We start from the raw sequence: 22,251 nt of genomic DNA, 5'->3' as shown, positions 1-22,251 counted from the left end.
TAAGTTTTTGGGAAAATTAATAATACAGTGCGTCGTGAATTTTCAGGAGGGTCAATTTAAGGCCAATCTGTCTTCTTGTCTGTATAACCTCCTCAACTGAAGAAGAAATGTTTTCCCATCTTGAAGTTTATTCATGGCTACATGTAAAATTCAGTGTGACAAAAAAAGCGATTTCATGATTCCTTTTATAGTTCTCCTGTAGTTGTGCAACTGTGAGCAGAGATTTCATTTTAAGAGCAGGAATGGCTGAGACCTGTCTAGACCTACTTTGAGATCCTGTGTAAAGTGCTGCAGAGTTACAGGATTTACTTTAATTGAATTTCATTTATAGAATTAGTCTGGGGGAATCTACGGGCTGACATATCAGAGCCGTGATATCACTTAGACTATACATTAAAATGTATATTTTACTCTAAAAAATGCTTATAAATTTTTGGAAAAATTGACACATCTCACTCTTCTTCCCTCAGATATACAGAATTGCATTATTAATTCCCTGTTTATTTACTACAATGAACTCAATGTTCAAAACTCCAGAAAACTGTGCTACAGTATGTAGAGCGTTAACAAGTTTTGACTGTGTACAGATACAACACTTGTCTGCACTGGGAGAGGGATCCTTCTTCTGCTGCCTGTTTTACTATTGAAGGATTTTTGTAAAATAGAGTAAAGAGTGTGTTGCATGTGGCAGCCGGTGCGCTGGCAGGACAAGTGGACAACAATCAGTCTGCAGTCTGAGTAAATACCCTCTGTAACAAAGTTCAGTGTTGCATTAAAGGTGCGGTCTGTTATATTGTGAACATTTTGGAGAGAAATATACTTTTGGTGAATAACAACTAAGCGGATTATTGATTAGACACAAAACTCTAAAGGAAATCGTGAAAAGATAAGGACATAAGGACATAGACAAGATTACGGATATTCAACACAAATGCTGTGCTTATTGTCTCCCTCTGTTCCTCCTCGGCTGAAGGCAGGGTTAACCTGTTCAACTGGTTTCCAGTAGGCCCTTAGGCCAGGCAGAGGGGGAGCAGGAAGAGGAGCAGTACGCAGACGAGGAGGAGGAGGAGGAGAAACTGGGCCAATCTGATAGTTTTCTAATCTATTGTCTTTCCATGAAAGCTAGGCTTCTTTAAACGCTGCTTTAAGTAACCAGCTATCATCCTGCTGAATTTACTCCTTAAATCAACAGAGGTTCTTTGACACCAACACCAACCGCATTATCTCCACGTTTATACCTGCTGTAATCCTCCTCCACACCCCACATGAAATAGAGTGCTGGCCTTTCCCTCCATTGAGACCCTGCAGGTCTGCAGTGGAAGTCTCCTAACGGGCCGGCAGCCCGAGGGAAGGGTCAGCTCGAGATAGGCCCTCATAATAAATGTGCCATGACGTAACAGGGACAATATCAAGAGACTTCCTTTTGCTTACACACAAATACACTTACTCTTCAGTGGAAACTCAGCTGTAAATGACAAATATACACGAAAGAAACGACCTGTTTAAACAATGAGGCCGTCATGCTGGAAAAATAGTGTTCTTCCTCGATGTAACGGTTAGAAAACAACTGAAATACAACTACACTGTTTCATTTATTTTGTACTTATAAATAAATATAAATACTTGTCCAGCTGATTGATTAAAACGACATATTATTCTTTAAATTGTAGGAGCATTTTTGACCATTAAATAAAAAATAAATTCCAGATGTTCTGTGCATGATTTCCTACAAATTGTGGCTGGAAATGAAAAAAATGTGTCTTTGAAAACCTTTTCATCTTCCAAAATAAGTGAGTGACAGGCCTGATAAATGATATGTATGGTTAAAATACATCTGCATTGCATTTGTTAAAAAACAAAAGCACGAGTTTTTTGTTGGTATACTGACAATGTAATTTGATTTCTGAAAAAAGGGACTTATCTAATGATCATTTGAATTTTTGATTAATCTGTCGATTATCTTCTTTTGGTTTGTTATTTGTCCATAAAATGTCAGAAAATTAAAAAAAAAAAAAAAAAAAAGAGCTCAACGTGATATCAAACAGCAGCCCGAGCACCAAACACATTCAACTTACAACTAATATATAAAACAAAGACAAGCAGTAACTCCTCACATTTAGGGGGCTGGAACCTGTTTTTTTTAAGCATTTTTATTAATAAGTAACTTGTTAAATACTTAAATTATTATTTTTGTTGTCATTAAATACACTATTTGACCATTCACTTTAGCTAAGTCAAAAAGTTTCATCAACAGAAATTGTCCTGATTTTTAAGGCTACCATCACAGGACCTTTTTTTTTGTTTTTACCATAACTGGGCTTAGTGACATGTAACAAGGAATTTGCTCATAATGTTACACAAAAGTAACAGATTATATAGATTGCAGTTTCCCAGCCCTGCAATGTGAAGTTGGTTGAACAAGACTTGATAAAACGTTCTTATATTAACTTAGCAATTTTAACACAAAAAATGATCCTGGTGACATCAGTAAATAAATACGTATCTATCTGGTCCAGCGATGGGACCTGCAGCGACTCCCTGACGGGCCGCCGGACGCAAACTGCAGCTCAGGGGGGAAATCCCTCTGAGTCTCTGTGTTTCTGGAGGATACGTCCCTCTGGACACATTTAGGTTTATTACAGACAATCAGTGTTAATAGGCGGTGTGGTTCTCCCAGGTGAGAGGCTCATTCAATTGACAGCCTCCCAAGCGGAAGCACACCTGCTAATTACTGAATCACAGCGCAAACACACCCAGCAGACTCACAAAGGCAGTCGAGTGAGGCGCCTTACTCACCTCCAACTCCAATTGGAAAACTACAATTTTCCACAGTACCGGTTTACACATTTAAATGTCTTGTCTTCTTCGATCGACACACCAAACAACAAAAGTTAATTATCAAAGAAGACTTCAGAAACCAGTGAATATTCACATTTAAGAAGCTGGAAACAGAGAATTTGGCGCATTTAAAAAAAAGAAAAAAAGATTTGTAGATCAATTCTTCAGTTGCAGCTCTATTCAGCACGCACGGTAACCGTATGTTTGATAATCTCAATATCTGCTTAGAAAACGTGTTCATTGTGAAAGAACTTCAGCAGCAGTTAGTAAAATTACATGTAAACGTGTCCAATAAGTTTTGCTTCAGCTGCAGGATGAGTCATTTCAAAACTCGTCTGGTAAAAGAATGTAATAGTTTGATGACACTTGTGAGATCAGTCTAAAGGTAGTTATCAGTGTATAATATGTGCAACAGGTGAAAGAAGAAGGAATGAAACTGCTATTAAAAGCCAGAGTTGACGTATCTGAAGGACGTACAGTGTGACTTACTGAAGGAAACTCAAAATCCTTCTGGTTTACTTGGTTAAGGACGTATCCGATCCAGGATTGGTTTGCAGAGCAGGCTAACTTGCAAGGAGGTGTGAGTGTAGTCATTGCAGCCACAATCGTCTGGATGGAGAAAAAAGTGGAGGAAAAATTAATACAATGATTTACTAGAAAAAATGTATACACAATCAGCGCTGCTTTACACTAGAAGATGCATTTTAATGCTGAAGTTCATTCATCAATACTTTAAAAGCATTTAGAAAAAATTCTGCAGGTTTTAAGCGACAATACCGGTGATAATTTATCACAATTTTTAGTTTTATGCTCAGACTTTTATAGATAATCAGATAAGTCCCTTTTTTGATCTGAAAATTATCAAATCTTTTTATCGTCGCTTCTACCATGTCAGACAAACAAATAATATCTCATGCTAGATCATTCAAAATGAGCCAAAAGATCAATTTCTTACCTCTATAGCTTCTTTAATGTTGTTTTTAATATCATGAATTTTCTGTTTTTTCTCCCTGTGAAGACCAAAGAGAAGAGTTCATGAGTGTTTTTTTAAACAGGAAGATAAATTACAAGAATAAAGCTTTGTCAAATTCAGCCATGTAGGTTAACAGTGAATACAGTTGATCAATTTGTTTAAATGCTAATCAAACATTATTGCCAGAAGGCAGACAGCAAAACATTCTTAACAAAGTGGAGATTTCTTCTTTTTTTTAAAAAAAAGAAAAAAAGAAACAGGTTAGAAAGCAGTAATTATTCCAAAATAACGGTTGAGGGATGTTTTGTTTCTTTTGTGTCCGTTGGGTTTCAGTAGGACACAAAGTTCTCCAGGATCTCTTCATCAGCTTGGAGGTGAATTATATCTGACATCAGTAATATGGCTGTTCAAGATACACAGACACCTTTATTTTGCTGATCAAGTACAACTCCTGAATTTTGTGTGCTTGCTGATACCAAATGAAAACAGCTGAACTTGTGTTTAAATTTAAGGATGCCATCTATTAAACACAAAGGAGTAGATTGTGGGCGTGTTGAGGAGGAATGTTACGGTTTATTTTAAATACGTTTTAGGTCCAACTTTTAACAACAATGGGCACCAGGTGAAATACAAAGTATTAGCAAATGCAATGATATGCTCCATATTTCATTCTTTCAGTGTTGTAAAAACAAACAGAATTTCAGCATCACTGATACCAGCAGTCAAGGTTTAACGTCACACAGGTCGTGCAGAAGCCTGCGCAAAGTGTTGAATTCTTTCAAATGTCTAAACAAAAGACAAAAGTTTCACTGTTGAAATTTGGATTTGATACTGAAATTCGCCAAATATTTGAAAAACAGGCTTCTGAACACAACAGTAGCCCAGGCTACTCATGTTGAGCTCATGGATTTCAAATTAAAAGCATGGAGGGATATCTTTTGGTAAGAAATAGGTCCCATCTAAAGTGGCTTTGGTGAAAAAAAAATAACTCGGCATCACAGCATGCTGCTGTAATCGAAATTTCACCCCAACTAAGGAACTTGTATCTTTTTATTTCTTGAACTGACGAGAGTAGGCGGAGCTAACGCAACAGTCTCGCTCTTCGACTGACGTCACACAGTTTGAATCTCTGGGAGGTGAAGTCATAAAACACAACTACAATTACTGCTCTTCGGCGTAGTTGCCGCCAAAGAAAAAGATCCAGAGATCTTCGTAGTTGTACCTTTAAAATATGTACAAAGTTACTTCTAAAATGTAAAAGTGCATTGCTTTTCAGAGGTGTTTTGCCTCAGGAATATTCCTCTGTCAACCTATTTGGATGGAGTTTTTGGTTGTTGTTTTTTTTTTGGCATGGGATGAAATCTTTGTTAACAAAGCATATTTTACACATATGATAAATATGTTTCTCCTCACTATACAGATGTTCCAACTTATAAATTTAACATTTGGAGAATAGAAAACATTGATTATATGGTTCCTGGAGACTGAAATGAAGACTTTTTTTTTTTATAATGTGCATCAGTACTGAGTCAACTGTGCGTATTAAAAAAAAAAAAAAAAAATGGATTACCTAAATCTAAAAAGAAAAGAAACATCATGAATGTCACCATTTCTTCAAAAGGTGGAGATTTAGTAAGAGCTGCAGAGGGGTCTGCCTCCTTCTTGGTCTCGCCCTGTTTAACTCAGACAAACTCGAGTACATCTAGGAAGACTGCATTCTTGGCACCAGGACCTCTTTAAAAAAAAAAAGAACACCCACTTTGAAATAGGCACAACTCAGTCTCTTCTCACCTGAGCTATAATGCCCTGCTCACTCTTCTCTTATGTCCTCCCCTCTGCTTATCCCTCTCCTATATTACTGTGTCACTCACCATCATCATCTGCCCAGCACCTTGCACTGACTGGCACTGCCCTGCACCCAGAGGGGAAACTCAACAGGGCCCAAAGAGTCAAACAAATCCTGGAACTAAACACGACTGTGGAGTCACAGCTGACTGTGGATTTGTCATTGCACCACAACGTCTGGTGTCTTTGAAGAGCGTATGTTTTTGAAGTGACCCAAAAATAAGCACAGGATAAAGCTCCCATCCCCAAAACTTCTTTCTAGGATACAGATGATTAACACTAGAAAAATGTGTTTTTTGTTTTCATTGCATTGCAGGACATTCACAAGACACAGTGGTTTAAAACACTCACAAGGTTTTCCATGAAAACCTGACAGATGAAGCGCTCTTCCAGTGTCTCCAAACTCTCGAGGACTTACTCCATAAGGTTACAACAATCTGCCCAAAATGACTTCATTTTCTTCATCTGACCATATCGGACAGTTTATTAAAACAATGACTGGAGTTTGTCCATCCATGCCAGCGGAAACGGGAAAATAAATATTTATGTACTAGCCAGGCCGTCAATTTGAAGCAAAAAAAAAAAAAATCCTAAAATTTCCCCTGACTGTCCTAATTGATAATCAGGAGATATGAATCAGTGTCACGTTACAAATTATGATAAAGAATAACTTGTATTCTTGGTTGAGGAAGACAGTTCATAATAAACCAATTAAACTGATCTCCAATCGAAAAATATTTCAGAAATATATCAGTTTGATATATTGTATGTACAAGACAACCAAAGTACTTTCGAAGCTGCCGTATTATCTCAAAACCATAATGTAGTGCTTTACATTCAACCCTTATTTAACCACAAACATAACAGAAAACATTAACTTGTTACTTCTCAGAAACTGGAAAGAGATAACTTTGGCTTCCAGATTCATTTATTGGTTACCAAAGAGGGGATTAATTGACTCATCACGGGTTTAATGTAGCTTAAATAATGATTCATTAGCTGCACAAATGATACAATTTTAAACTTCCAAGTACAGCAAGTCTCTCATGCGAAATGCAGATACAGTTGAGTATGAAACCCAGTGTTTCTTCATTCCTCTTTCACTAATTAAATCTTTATTTCTGTTTTTGTATTCAAATCTTTTAAAAGTCAAAACTAACTTATTTTACTGTTCGAGCTCCTCCTGCATGTCATCAGTATTGGGAAAAGTATTTCCTGCCAGTTGAAACTGCTGAATTAGTTCGCTCCAAAACGCTATTGAGTTATTTGGACGACAAATATCTTAAGTTTGTCAGCGTCACCCAAGTCCCGATGAAATGCAATTAAATGTTCACCAATATTCTGAAAATAAGCCCACCAAAACTGTCTGTACTTCATTGGTGAAATAAATGTGTTGGCGCCGTGTTGAAATACAACATAAAGCATGATGGAAACCAGCAACACTTACTCTGCGTTGAAGCCGTTAACGTGCAATATTCGCATCTGTTTGACTATCGTGCTTTTCCCGGATTCACCGGCCCCTGAAAGCAGAGAGAGAACAAAATAAGTCAGAAAAGAGTTGTACACACCGCTGTCAAAGGCAAACACTAAAACCGTGTCCTGGTGGAAGACCAGGCAACTTGGAGATGACGTAACAAGACTGATGCCTTGCTAAGATTATTGTGGGAATGATCTGACTTGAGGGTTTTGTTTTTCTCAGTACAGAGGTCCTGCAATAAACTTTCCTGACTTCTACAACACTACTCCTTCATAATGTTACACAAAAACTAAGAAGCGAGGGCCGGCGGGGTGGTGAGGCCTCAATACCCCCAACGAAAGAGCCGAGTGAATCATTGACTGTTCTTATCAGTGGTGAAAAGATTTTCTGTATCTACAGTGGGTATCAAGAAACTTGATACTATACTTAAGGACTTCCATTTTAATGCTCCACTTCTACTTCTTCTCCACTAAGTTTAGGAGGAAATTATAGTATTTTTTACTTTATTATAAATTACTTGATATTGCATTTAATGGTAATTCTTGAGATTTTACATAAAACCCCAAAAAAAAGAACATATCGTATGAGACAATGCAGTAATAAGGATTAAATCAGTGGTTCCTACTCTTTCTAGCTTCTAAGCTCTTACAAAAGCAGTTCCCTTCAAAGAGAGATTTCCCCCATAAACTGCTCATCTAAAGAAAGATTTGAGGCCCTATATTTAACAAAAAGTTTATCAAAATAAAAAATAAATGGTGTTATACAACTTTGTTTTTTCTTCTTAATCATCTCACGACCTCTCAGATTTATCTTGTGACTCCCTGTAAATGGCCTGACCTCATCGTTGGGAACCACTGGACTAAACTACCTAACATAATATCAAGTTAGACTCTCTCTACTTTATCCTGCTACAACATTAAAATGCTACAAGTGCACTGATGCATCAGTCTTAAGAATATAATATTGTTGTAGTGTTTCTGCAGAATGTGTACTTTTGCTTTTAGTTCTTTAAGCACATTTTGTTCGTATTACTTTTGCTCAGTGAGGAGGCTGATGCAGGGCACATATACTGGGGTATTTTTTTTTTTATTTTTTTTTTTTACATTTTTTGAGCGTATAATTCAGGAAAGATGGACACAAACTGTTAAAGCCTAATAAATACTTGAAAGAATTTGTTTTTTTAAATGTCTTTTCCCATAACTATGGAGGATAAAACAGTCAGATGAAAAGAGCCAGGCCATAACATCTCCTCCTAACCCAAACACTGGGACCTATCAAGGCTACAGGCCTGCTATTTAGAGCCAGAGTGTTGACCATACAAATCTCAGATCAATTTCAGATTAGAATGAGCTAGACAGGCGTTCAAGGGACGCTAGTAATCCTAATAGTAATCCTAATTTACACTCCTTACTTCAAGAGGTTTAGCAGAATAGTAGCGTTGGCCTTAAGGTTCATGGAGTGTCACGATAATGCTAAGAATAGCTTCATCAGAAATAAAAATAGAAGACTTTTCAATGGCTTATTGGAGAATATTCATTTCCGGAGTGGCCGGTGTGGAGAGGATTATGCAATGGTGAGTGTGGAGTCTGATAAACAGGCTTAAATAAGTCAAGGTGAAGGCATCCAGGATCCACACTGCGAACACAAACACACCACATCACAAGTTTTACAGTTAATATGTGTGGCGAGGAGAAACGACCAAGCAAAACGCCTGTCGGTGGCCCCCCCCGGCCTCTGCGTGGTTCCTGGGTGCGCTGCCCTCTCACAGATGGTGGTATCTGTCTGTTCTGCCGTCTCTCACATGTTCTGTAATCATGCTCCATAATAAGACATGAATGCAGACAGGCCTGCTTTTTCAACCCTCCTGTGTCAAGGCACCGTGAACTGGTGGCGTGGTGACATCATGTCATTGCATCATTTGTTGATACTTCACTGTTACAGGCTGAGGAAGTAGTCGTAAAACCTTTTTCATAGGTACAATCTGAAACAATGGCTATGAACAAGTGAAAAATACTGGTTTTGTGGGCGCGAAATAAACCTTCACGCCCCCGCACAGGTATATCAATGATAAATGTCACAAAACCTACCTAATAGTAGTAGCCGGTGAGTCGCCCGGTATATCTGTTTGTCTTTTTGGAGCTGCTTCTCTATCTTTTTGTTGGCCTCCCTCTGTGCCTTCTCCTCATTGCGTTGGTCTTCAGTCTTACTATTGCCAAGACAGCCCATCTTCCCAAAAACCCAGTGAAAGGTTTCAGGGTGAGGCAGGGTGGTTGGTTGGTTGGCTGGGCGGGCGGGCGGGCGGGTGTAGGAAGGGAGGCAGGAGGGAGGGTGTTGATCAGAAGAAAATCAATCAATCCTAAATTCCTAGACTGGCCCAACAGTGGAACACCTGGCTCAAAATGGGTGACATTTATGTCGCCAGATGCAGCTGGAACAGATGTCAGGTAGTAGACGGGGAGGCTCCACCAGGCTTTGGCACAATATTGATGGATGGATGTGGGTATTTACTGGCAATTTATCAGCTAGAGATCGGGCAGAAAGGAGCAGAGCAACGATGCCGCCCTCTCCGACGCTTGAGTCCTGTATTTTTCACTGTAAATCCGCAATGAAGTCATCAACATTGATATGAGAGTAGATGTGAAATTTCCAGCTCGTCGCTGCACGTGAATGAACGTCGGTAGTCCAGTTTCCTTAAAGGTGATTTGAATATAAACGCTGTTTTTTTTTTGTTTTTTTTAAAAGAATATATATATGGTCACGATTTGATGTTAAATTTTCTTAGCAAATGTCTCCTCCGGAGCCCATCTTCGGCAGATATCTCACACTGCCATTCAATTCATTTCCACTCACAAGCAAAGCCCTATTTTTCCTCGACTCTACCCCCCCGGGTTTCCCCCCCCCCCTTTACATATATACTTCAGGTGATTTTTTTTTTTTTTTTTTTTTAAGGGGTCTTTGCGATCCGCTCTCCACCTAACCAAAGCACATCAGAGGGCGTGTGAAAAAAAAAAAATTAAAAAAAAAAAATCAAATAAATATTTCCTCTTAAAATGACGGCATGTGAATCATCAGGCTCCACCGGGGCTTCTTTTTCTATCACAACCGTTTTGAAATCCGTCACATTATACACCTTTTTGGAGGAGGTGGGGGAACAAGGGGAGGAGGGGACGGGGGTTGCCGTCGTAAGATGTTGGCAACCTTAATCAATAATATCCTGTTTTTAGTCGATGTCAAAATTGTTTCCTCTCCCCGTCAACAGATGCTGGCGCTTGCTTTTTCGGAGGGTTTGACCAGACCCCCCCCCCCCCCAAAAAAAGGCCCCTTCTCCGTCCTTTTTTCTCTCCGTAACGTTAATTTGTATTTCTCCTCACATCGGAAAGCTTCTCCGGGCGAGCGCAGGCGGGTTTTGGCAGCTGGATGTCCTTGAATAAAACGCAATATCCAGGTGATATTGGTGGAAATCCGCCGTTATTTTCTCGTTTGGCGCAGGTACAGCCCGCTGTCAAGTCTCTCAGCTTTTTGTATTCCCTTTGAATCCGTATGGTAGATTATGGTTACATGTGCATGATACATGAACATACCGCGGTGTTTTCAATCATGGATCCTAGGGACAGACAGTTATTATTATTTTTTTTTTACCGCCGACTGGCCGCGGCTGCTCCGATGAACCGGTCGGGGAGGTGAGAATAGTTCCTTTGCAGTGTTACTCTGAATTATGTTTGCCCCCTTTTTTCTCTGAGAATTGTACATTGAGATAGATAGCGTTGAAGAGGTGGGGTGGGGCAAGCTGCTCTCACGGAACCCTGGGAACGAAGAACCTTGGTCAAGTTGTCCGAGAGGAAGAGCTCAACTTCCAGTTGCAACTTTCACAATAAATCTCAAATGGAAACTTTATGCCAACTACACAAAAGGTTGTCTTTTCAAACAGTTCGTAGGTTTTCAAGTGGGTTTTTTTTTTTTCTTTTGCATTATTTGAACCAAAAATTCCACAATGACCTTGTCTGAGAAAACATTACTTTTGTACTTCCTCTGTTTAAGCTTTTGGAAATGTAGTCAGTGACAAAGACTGTAGGCCAGTCTCAGGTCACTTTAAGGTGAGAAAGAAGGAGAGAAATAAAAACGATTTTTTTTTTTTTCTTGTTAAATTAACTAAAATCCTTAAAAATGAAAAGTCGGCATAGGAAATCTTAGGTTGTACTGCACACAACTTTGAGCCAAATATCTATGATCAGGGGTTAAACTGATTCATTTTAAGGAGTCACAAACCAAAATTACCGGAAAACACTGACATATGAATATACTGCACCAATTTGTCCAAAACATTTAGTTAAGTAGGCCTAATGTCTAGAATTTTGTACCATCAATCATTTTTATTTTACTTCTAATTCATGTTGTTTCCTTGTTTTTATTTTGTAGATTAGGTTTTTTTGTGTGTTATTATTTTTAAATTCAGTGCCACAGTCAGCTGCAGTTTATCTTTTAACAATCAATTAATTGCACAGTTGTTAATTTTTGCTCAGAAAGAGAAGTTATCAATCTGTCGGGAAAATAAATACCCATTCATTTTCAGTTTAGCAATCATTAAATGAATTAGTTTTCACAATTATAGTTGAAAAGGTCTACTGATTACATAAACCGAATAAATGTTTTATTGTAAAAGGCCTAATGGAAGAATGATATAATTTTCAGGATTAATACTAACATTTTGTGAGTAGTCAATATCATAGTAATCTACTTTAATTTTGGAAACAAAATTTGGTATGGAGCTACAGACTGGTGTCAGATTTAAAAAAAAAAAAAAAAAAATAATTCCTGAACTGTTTATAAAATGTCATTTTAATCTCCTATAAAATATATAGTCTAGATGTCACTCTAGACATTTAAGAAACACACATCATAAACATTAAACATTTTTAAAGCAACCTGAATATGAAAAAAGACGAATCTACAAACATTTTTAGATTTTCACTTTCTTGCCAGAAAAGTCTCGTGCTTTTAACTTGAAGTTAAAGACGAGGAACTTCCGGTTTCCGTCTTGCTGTCGCTTGACACATCTGGAATGAAGCAGGGTCGGATCACATGATTGCCCGGAGCGTCATGAAGCAGAGGTACAGAAGGGGAGAGGCGCCCTCTTTGAAGCAAAATTATTTGCAACCTATCCACCCAAAAAGCATGAATCAATAATTCTGGAAGCCTACAAATTACAAAAATGATTACAGAACCAAAAAAAAGTGAATACTATATACAAGTCATAACAGTATCACAAATATCAATAATACAATTAATACTAATATTATTATATTACAAATAGCCTGATAGTAAGTGGATGATAGTAACATTAATGATCAAACCTCTTCAGGTGGCAGAAGTGGTTCAAAGTCAATGTTTTGCAAGTTATAAGTAAGTCTCAGCTTCATGAAGGTCTGTATCAAATCCCATTAAGTCACAACCCTCAAGTCACGGGTCAAGTCCAAGTGCTGGGGTTTGTGTTTCAAGCTCCACAAATGTCATTATGTGCCCTTAATTTAACGCAAGCTTTAGAAAAATAAGGGAATTAAATTGTTTGATATTACTTTTAATTAAAACAATAAACATTTTAAAGCCAAATTATCATGTGGGACTTGTTAAATATTAGTCCTTAAGTATAGCATTTTGTGAAATCTGAATCTGGTTTTCAACATTTGCAGCAAATGTTACAAATAACTCTTTCTTATGACATACATTTTGACACTTAGAGAGGATATCCCTTCTTCCCTGTACCAAAAGGAAAAACAGAATATTCTTGTCGAAACTTATGCCGTTGAAGAATCGGCCAAAAAGAATAAGAAAATAGCTTAATATCCTGTTGGAACCTGTTTTTATAAACTTTGAAGAAAATGGTCCAAACCTGGATAAAACCATTGAGACACATAAAAAATATAATGGTCCCGTAAAGGGCACAAGGACATGAATGGCTTGAAGATTGTGAACGTGAATATAAATCCTTTGCTCTTCACAGCCACCAAATCTAAAACAACTGAGCACCTAGTTAGATCGCACCAGACAAGAAAATATCTTTTGAAAGCTGCTCACCCCTCCAGGAGAGCTCAGAAACCTGGAGGATCTTTACCAAGGATTTGGTGCCCTTCTCTACGACAACCCCAAAATAGGTATGAACAATGTTTTCGGGTGTTGAATAGCTGACTGGAAACCTTAACTGTCCTTGAAAAGATTGGAATGAGGCCGTGTAATCTTATGTCTGAACAGTTTGCTGTGATTGTAAAAACAATGAATGTGCAACATGCATGATGTGTCCAACAAGAACAATCTGCTGCAATACTATAGTTTACATTCTATAACAACAAATTTACTGATATGACTGTTAATCATGTGATTACAACTCCATATTTAAGAGATGTGATAACAAACTAAACCATCTCCATGACAACCGAGCACCTTAATTACCTGAGGAAGGCCATGAGTTGTGGCTATAATCATTGTAGTAAATCCAATAATATGAGAGAAACCTTGATGCACTTGTTCTCAGTCCCATTGATCTTTGGCTTCACAGTACAATACATTTATACTGTAGATTGTGACATCTGAGTCTGAATGACTGAAAAGTTTCCTTTTTAGTCAAACTAATTGATACAATTTTGAGATACATTCAAAATTAAAACTGCAAGCAGTCATATTGACACAGATTTTCGTGCATGTACGTAAATGTAGCTGCCGGGGCATCTATGTAGGGGGCGCTAGCGAGCCATTTAGCCACACCCACTCGCGACTCCACTAAAATACGACATTTTTCAACCAACTTTCATGAGTTTTTGAATATTATAAAGCCTTTCAAGATAAAAACAATAATATTTTTACGAATAACAATAGGGCTGAATAATATTTTTACAAATAACAATAGGGTTTTCGCACCTTCGGTGCTCGGGCCCCAATTAAACACGGATGTTCCTTAATTTTACCTCACCTTACCTGGATATTTAAATGGCTCTTTGTCCTTCAGCTCTCACACGCACGCATGTGAACGCTGTGTGCATCAGAAGTCACACAGAGCAGACTAACTGGCACGCACGCACACACACACACACACACACACACACACACACACACACACACACACACACACACACACACACACACACACACACACACACACACACACACACACACACACACACACACACACAACACACAAACACCTCCCTCCATTAATGCGCCAAAAGGCAAGGGAAAGAAACTCAGGGCAAAACACATAAAGGTCATCAATGACGACTAAATGCTACTCTGACTCTCTAATAAACACCAACAGACAACTGAAAGAAATAACTAATGACTTAAATCCCAGAAACAAGTTACAGTTAAAATCCCAATCTGTCAAAGCAACACTCAACAAACTTTGTGTGCTCAGACCAAGAAATCAGTCTCTCTTTTTGTAAAGACTTCAGCATCTGGTAAATTCCCAAACAGTTTCACTGCTATATACTGCTGTACAGACACCAGACCAATGACTTGCTAACTGTCAAACTGGGTGGTAGAGTAAATTATTACCGTAAGCACTGCTAGAAATGACAATCATGTGGCTGCATGTGGCATTTTTGTCCCGAGAGCAACTGATCTTTTGTCATTATATCATACTGTCTCTAACACTGTGTTACTCAGTCAGGTACAACTAACTGGAGGCCTCAGTGAACTGTTCAACTTCACGTTACATTAGATTAATTAACTGCATTATGTTATTTACTGTACAAACACACACACACACACACACTGAGGATACACATTTTAACGGAAAACACAGGCAAATTATAGGAGGGCCATCTTTATCCTGTTTGCATATCCACAACCAAACTCCATTTCTTTAAAACACATTTGGCCCCATCCCTACTACTGTTTTAGCATCTGTTTTGACTGCTTCTGATGTCGACACATACATTAGCAGGAAGAATTAGCAACCTCGTCACAGTGACAGGTTTGAACAGAGAGACAATTTTACACCACCCGGAATGCACCGGGTGAAGGTTAAAACCCTGGAAAACCTTGCTACCCTGTCAAAGGGTAGACAAACAGAGAAACTCTCTCACGTACGGAGTCAGGTCATGTGCAATCAAACTGCAGACATTTTGAAATGTTACGCACACACGTAATACTGCTTCAGCGTCTGGGAGTTGAGGGATTGTGTACGCTGGCTCATTACACCACAGAGATATTGTCATTATGACTGACCCTTGTGCTTTTTCTACTTTGACAGTTAAAATGGCTGCTGTGAAAAAGGCCTCTCAACATAATCATTTGGTTGGCTGTGACCCCAGGACTTTTGATTTTGTGAAGGAACATGTAGACCACGACGTGCCTTCTGTCAAAGACCTGCACTTTAACAACATGCTGCTACTCGTCATAACATGGATCAAAACTGTAGTGATAAGAACAAGAATGCAATGGACATCTTTCAGTCCATTACACCTTTTTGAAGTTGGAACAAAAAAAAATCCACAAATTCAGTCAGTAACAGCTACAAAACTGTAAGGCCAAAAATCAACAACCTCGGAATCTAAAGATATGAGGCACTTGGAGGATTTGGATATACAAAAGTCCCTGTGTCCCCAACACCAGGCCAAAGTGAGATTTGATTAAAAAAAAATATTTTTTTTTAAAACAGCAAAAGCTAACATTATTACTTATGCCAAATCAAAACTGTAAAATAGAGAGTACAATTATAACAATGAAGCAGTGACACCAATGTTGTTTAACCTGTTCCTAAGATTATTGACAGAAACTCTACCAGGTTTGATGCAAAAGAAATGAAACAACAATGTTACATCCATTTTAGTTGTAGTAGTTCTGGGAGGGCCTCTTCACTCTAAGTTACACGCTCGCTAAACTTCCAAAAATGGCATCAGGTTTTGTTTTAATAACGAATACGGCCTGGTCCCAGCTCAGGGACCTGCAGGATGGAAAGGAGTTTAAAAAAAAACCCACAGTGAAGCATTATCTCATTGTCTTGTAAAAGCCCAATCATATGGCTATTTTTTTTTTTTTTTTAATCTAAAACACAACATGGAACTTAATGTGATAAGCTTAGTGAGTTTTGGGTGACATGCGTAAACATCAGTGTGATTATGGCTCCTTTAAACTTTACAGATAACGTGGCTTGGAGCCTGAATGCACTGCGAATTACTAACACAAGGAAATGTTAAAATAAACAAATGAAATCAGCTACCAAGACACTCTAAAATTCTGTCATATCCTGTTATGCCTGTGTTTATCCTCTAGATGGTAGCATCCCTCATACGTAACGTCCACCCATCTGTCCATTGTAAACTATTATTCCTACACCTACACCCACTCCGGACATGGAGACAAAATGCTTAAAATCTATGTGTGTGTGTGTGTGTGTGTGTGTGTGTGTGTGTGTGTGTGTGTGTGTGTGTGTGTGTGTGTGTGTGTGTGTGTGTGTGTGTGTGTGTGTGTGTGTGTGTGTGTGTGTGTGTGTGTGTGTGTGTGTGTAAACTAATGATCGTATGAATGCACTTAGTGAAAGGGGTGTTATCTGACACTGACCAGAGAAACACAGCTTTTTGTCTTTACTACTCTTCCTTCCTGCTTTTGTTTAGTTACACGGCTTACTGCTGTCTTTTATAGAAGCAGTGTATTAACGTTGTTTTTCTGTGCATCATTACACCAACTGCTTCTTTCTGCAAGTGTTGTTAGATATTATCTGATGTAGGTTCTTCTATAAAGTATGTGCAGTTTTATACAACAGGAATTACTATGTGCATTTCCCATTACAATTCCTCTCTTTTGCAACTGAATAATTTCAAAGTCGTTTTTTTACTTTCATTACACTGTACAAACAAAATAAAACAGACATACAACAAAAACAAGACAGCAAATTGTGAGACATAGTAGACCTAAACAACCTAAGGAATGAGTCAAAACAAAAACATTTGTCACAAACATCTATATTAATTATTCTGCTGAGAGTTTTAATTGTATAAAAATGTGTCTTTCACAAATAATATTGACTGCGGTGACTCCCTGATGTCACTGATGACATCATATCTGGTCCCATATAAAAGACTGGAGAGAGGACTGAAGACTATCACAGACACCTAGCTGTTCTGCGTACTGTAGCCCAATCATCATGCGTGAAATTGTACATCTGCAAATTGGACAATGTGGAAACCAGATCGGCTCCAAGGTAATGAAATAAAATCCTTCTCCACTGTTAGAGTCATACTATGCATTAGGCCTTACTGAAAAATATAATGTCTATCTCCTTGATTGAACATCAGAATATTAATGATACATCTATTGGAAAGTAGTTTTAACACATCTTACGGATTGTTAAAGTAGCTGAGATGAAATGGGGACATGTTACAATTTATGTCTTAACTACAAGAAACTTTTTTTTCTGATGGTCCATATCCTTTGAATGTTGACACCAACAGTTGTGAGTGACACAGGGTGTTTCCTGTCAAGTGTTCACAGAAAAGATAAGAGCCAAAGCGAGACTGGCATGGGTGGGACATTTTTTTTATCGTGGCTAACACAAAACAAGAGAGAGGAACTACAAGATAATAAAACTTAGGAAGCTCTTATTGCTTTTTAAAACTGAAGAACATTACTTAAGATATTATTCTGTTGAAACATTTTTATAATTCTATTGTGTAGACCAGGCATTTTAATTCCAACATTTAATATGCATTAAGATGATGATAAAACAGTTACACTCAGATAGCCTATATATGATATGTACATTGGGAAACAATTGTATAAAGACCTGAAGATCAAATTTGTAAAATGAATGAGTATTTATCACCAAGTTGCTCTTAAAACAGCCAAACTTGTATAGTTATCAAACTAAGAAGCATCTTTTAGCAAACAATCAGAGTTGTGTTAATATTGCAGTGGTGATTTCCTTCTTTGTAGTTTTGGGAAGTGATCAGTGAAGAACATGGACTCAACACAACAGGCATCTACGAAGGAGACAGCAACCTTCAGCTGGAGAGGCTCAACGTCTATTTCAATGAGGCACACGGTAATAAAAAAGTTGTATAGTTATCCAAAGTTGTCCAAACTTTGGATGTAAACGTTTTTCTAAATCATTCTGTCATGTGCGTCATAATTTACAAATTACTCACTGAACTTTTTAATTACTGTTTTTAATTCTGTCACAAAGTGTTCTATGAATAAGGTCAGGCTGTCCATTTTCAGCTACATTCATAACACATTTCCATTCTGCAGGTGGTAAATACGTCCCGAGGGCCCTGCTGGTGGACCTGGAGCCTGGAACCATGGACAGTGTGAGAGGAAGCCGCATCGGCACCCTTTTTAGGCCAGACAATTTCATCCATGGTGAGACAGACAACCAAATATCTATGTTGTGCAATATGTCACATGACTGCCTCACATTTATCTGGTTTTATTAGGAAGCTTTTCGGGATTTGTTTTGACAAAGGAAACATACTAACCTGTGAACAGTATAATACAGATGCCTCCTAAACTCTAGCATTTAAAGTTATGCAGTATGTAGGTTTGTTTGCAGCTCGACGTTGCAACGTACAGCTGCAACACTTAATCCAATGGTACTGAAAATGGTTCAAAAATTCAAGTGTGAAGAAAAACTTGAACACAGAATAAAATCTAATGTTAAACTGAAAAGAAAAGCAATGGCTAAATCGCAATAGCAAATGTTTACCCAAAGAAAAGTGGAGGCATATTTACTGGCAGAACTGAATTGAAAATCCAATTGCAATACAGTGTCCCATCACAGCCCAGTAACACACCAAAGTATGGAATGCACCTGTTAGTCCACCAAGCGATACTGTGTGTGCATCACGCTTTACCTCGCCTAGCTGTTAAAAGTACACGCACTTATGAAGAGGACAATACTTTCACCCAGGAGAACCGGCTTTGAGATTGTGAAAAAGTAACGTGTATTTGATCTTTTCCTAACCATTCAGTTTTGGTGCTCATGGCGTGGGGTTGTTTTCATAAACATAATTACGTGGGGTTTTTTCACGCCTTGGCGAGGCAAAACGTGACACTGTCGCAGCATCCGTTGGTTGACTAACGACTGTATTACAAGCTTAAGCGTAAAACGAGGTTGGCCATCAATAAAGCATTGGCACAGCTTTTCTGTTTTCATTAGTGCAATGCATATTATTTGTTTCCCTGACCTACACAGGTTTTTTTGTGGTGTTATAGGGAACTCAGGTGCTGGGAACAACTGGGCGAAGGGCCACTACACCGAGGGAGCGGAGCTGGTGGAGCAGGTGATGGACAGAGTGAGGAACGAGAGTGAAAGCTGCGATTGCCTGCAGGGCTTCCAGCTGGTTCACTCGCTGGGCGGAGGCACTGGCTCCGGCATGGGAACCCTCATCATCAACAAGATCCGAGAGGAGTACCCCGACCGCATCATGAACACCTTCAGCATCATGCCGTCGCCTAAAGTCTCTGACACGGTGGTGGAGCCCTACAATGCCACGCTGTCAGTGCACCAACTCCTGGAGAACACAGACGAGACCTTCTGCATTGACAACGAGGCCCTCTACGACATCTGTTTCCGCACGTTAAAACTGACTACACCGACTTACGGGGATCTCAACCACTTGGTCTCCATGACCATGAGCGGGGTCACAACTTCCCTGAGATTCCCCGGACAGCTCAACGCAGACTTGAGGAAGCTGGCTGTCAACATGGTGCCCTTCCCTCGCCTCCACTTCTTCATGCCAGGCATCGCCCCTCTGACAGCACGTGGCAGCCAACAGTACAGATCCCTCTCTGTGCCTGAGCTCACCCAGCAGATGTTTGATGCCCGCAACATGATGACGGCGTGCGACCCGAGGCGGGGGCGCTACCTCACGGTTGCCGGTATCTTCCGAGGGAAGATGTCCACGAAAGAAGTAGACGAACAGATGCTCGCAATGCAGCAGAAAAACACCAACTACTTTGTCGACTGGATCCCCCATAATGTAAAGGTTGCCGTGTGCGACATCCCGCCCCGAGGCCTCAAAATGGCCTCCACGTTCATTGGCAACAACACAGCCATACAGGAGATATTCCGCAGAGTGGGCGAGCAGTTCTCCATGATGTTCAGACGGAAGGCTTTTCTCCACTGGTATACAGGCGAGGGTATGGATGAAATGGAGTTCAGTGAGGCAGAGAACAACCTCAACGACCTGGTGTCAGAGTACCTGCAGTACCAAGATGCCACTGCTGATTTGGAAGTAGAGGACGAAGAAGAGGAGGGACCCTCAGCAGCAGCAACAACTAAGGTTCAGTCTCGGGTGGAGGCTACATTGGAAACAGTGACAGAAACGAGCAAAGAAACTGTTGATGAGTAGAAGACAGTGGCGGTGTGGCGTGTAGGTTTGACACTTATGGCAAGGATCTAGGAAAACGTCAGATTGTGGTCCAAAAAGGAACCTTTATTTTGTATGTATGGCATTCCCATGGATGATTTAGATAGCCTTTAAAGTAATGATAATTTGCTTCAACATATTTCAATATAAATGCTATTTTGTCTTTCTTGTATTCTTCAAATGTTTTGTGCGCTTGTTTTCCAGAATTATGTTTTTTTTTTCTATAACAGTAAATATTTGACCATCAACATTTTTTAATGTAAATATACAAATGTATTGTTTTTCTGGCTTTATGCAAACCACAGCTTTATAATGAAATTTTGAACAGTTTGAACAAAATTGTTTGTGTTTTTTTTTTGGTATACTTTACGACGATAATTAAACAGTAAAATTCAAGAGTGTTGATTTCTAACAACTGAGTATAATTATTACCGCTATAGAAAAAAAATACCTCCCTTTTCATTCAGTTTTATCATTTTAAGTTAAACAGAACCACCCTTAGCTGCAGTGACGGACAGTACTATGATCTGAAGAGTGATAATGTTCAAGGCTGTCAGACAGTTTCCTCCCACTTGTACGAGTCTGGGACACAGCGATTACACATAACTTGGCCGGAGTGTCTGCACTCTGAGATAAGCACACACTGCTTGGAGATGTCCCAGCACCACTGGAACAAAGTCGACCTGACTCGTAGTGATAAGAGAGGCATGTTAATCACATGTGAATATAGGTTATGGTGACAAACACAGTAATGCCCCATAAAAGGCTAATTCAGATTTCAACGTAGCAATAAGGAGGAAGGAATAAAATGGGGAAAAAAGTGCTCAATTTTACCACTTAAAAGGTGGGGTTAATAAAATGTTTGGGAGGAGAGTAATTACTTTTGTCAACTCAACAGTTTGAGTATTCAGTAAAGTATAGAGTACAGTGATGCTGCCAAAACTATTTATATGTTCACAAAAGTCAAAGATAATGCACATGGTCCTGTGAGGCAGCATAATGGTTTGATAAATTTTTTTTAAAACATATTACTAACTACAAGCTGCCACGCCCAGCTTCTAATAATTAGGCCTTCTTGGTAGTGGTTTGCATTGTTGGCGCTAGTGTTCAGCCTTTGTTGCTTGTCTTCACTTAAAATAAGGAAAATTGTATTTGCATGCCTCCTGCTTGTTACCAGGCTGTGCAACCAACAGATGTTTTTCTCCCTAAATCATTTTTCCCCCCCCCCCAAAGTAAAATGGAGTTAATCAAAAGGGGAACAAGTAACAAGGAAATCTAAAAAAAAATAACCACAGTTTTCTGTGGCAGGAACATTTGTCTATTTTTCTGTCTAGTTAATCATCTCCTGACCCCTCAGGTTTCTCTTGTGGGAACCACTGCACTAAAAAAAAAATGTCTTGAAAATCATCAAGAATAGTTTTTGTAACTTCATAGCATCAACAAGAAAAATAATCAATCCATCAAATATTGCACCTAAATAGCCCACAGAGAGATAATCAAGTGCAAGACCGACAAGGTGCCCTTGTCAGTTTTGCGTAAAGATTGAACCAGTGACTTTAGCCTGTGGCGTCAGCTGTGGAGAACCTGCAACCTTCATTGCGTAACACCAAAGGTTAACTGGCTGCTATCAGCAGAGACTGCACTGCCAAGACCTTCAGGGCACATGCTGTGCGTAATGCAATAATCACAAGGTTTTTTTTGTTTTGTTTTGTTTTTTTTAGTCTGCAATTCTCGAGTTGAAATTGGAAGTATTTCTTCCT

At 38.9% G+C, this 22,251-nt stretch overlaps 2 protein-coding genes across 5 annotated transcripts in view; one reads left to right on the top strand and one right to left on the bottom strand.

The window, feature by feature from the left end:
• The window catches only part of LOC138616597 (guanine nucleotide-binding protein G(s) subunit alpha-like), a 33,746-nt gene extending 22,813 nt beyond the window's left edge, over nucleotides 1–10,933 (bottom strand). Inside the window, exons 1-4 of one of the 4 annotated variants that reach the window (XM_069691028.1) lie at nucleotides 9,221–10,933; nucleotides 7,104–7,176; nucleotides 3,794–3,848; nucleotides 3,316–3,447 (exon numbers count right to left, since the gene is read on the bottom strand). In XM_069691028.1, coding sequence (XP_069547129.1) covers nucleotides 3,316–3,447; nucleotides 3,794–3,848; nucleotides 7,104–7,176; nucleotides 9,221–9,359 — 399 coding nt within the window. In that variant the 5' untranslated portion in view covers nucleotides 9,360–10,933. The remainder of the gene's footprint in view (nucleotides 1–3,315; nucleotides 3,448–3,793; nucleotides 3,849–7,103; nucleotides 7,177–9,220) is intronic. The other 3 variants (XM_069691029.1, XM_069691030.1, XM_069691031.1) reach the window with 3 other exon arrangements.
• A 6,296-nt stretch (nucleotides 10,934–17,229) lies between these two features.
• On the top strand, nucleotides 17,230–20,881 carry tubb1 (tubulin, beta 1 class VI). Its single transcript, XM_069691032.1, has 4 exons — nucleotides 17,230–17,325; nucleotides 18,057–18,165; nucleotides 18,372–18,482; nucleotides 19,335–20,881. Exons 1-4 carry the CDS (start codon nucleotides 17,269–17,271, stop codon nucleotides 20,471–20,473), a joined length of 1,416 nt encoding a protein of 471 aa, XP_069547133.1. The 5' UTR covers nucleotides 17,230–17,268; the 3' UTR covers nucleotides 20,474–20,881.
• Nucleotides 20,882–22,251: the final 1,370 nt, after the last annotated feature.

The sequence above is a fragment of the Brachyistius frenatus genome, unplaced genomic scaffold, assembly GCF_029030835.1.
Source record: "Brachyistius frenatus isolate BFR_SWC_R1_liver_20210118 unplaced genomic scaffold, ASM2903083v1 Contig_10, whole genome shotgun sequence".
Taxonomy (NCBI): domain Eukaryota; kingdom Metazoa; phylum Chordata; class Actinopteri; family Embiotocidae; genus Brachyistius; species Brachyistius frenatus.
The sequence above is the reverse complement of the archived record's forward strand: the minus strand, read 5'-3'. Positions and strand labels throughout refer to the sequence as shown.

What these genes read in the sequence shown, in the direction of transcription:
- tubb1 (XM_069691032.1), top strand. Translation starts at nt 17,269, where the DNA reads ATGCGTGAAATTGTACATCTGCAAATTGGACAATGTGGAAACCAGATC. An exon ending in GAAACCAGATCGGCTCCAAG is followed by an intron (nt 17,326 to 18,056) that starts GTAATGAAATAA and finishes CCTTCTTTGTAG; the next exon opens with TTTTGGGAAGTGATCAGTGA. An exon ending in GCCAGACAATTTCATCCATG is followed by an intron (nt 18,483 to 19,334) that starts GTGAGACAGACA and finishes GTGGTGTTATAG; the next exon opens with GGAACTCAGGTGCTGGGAAC.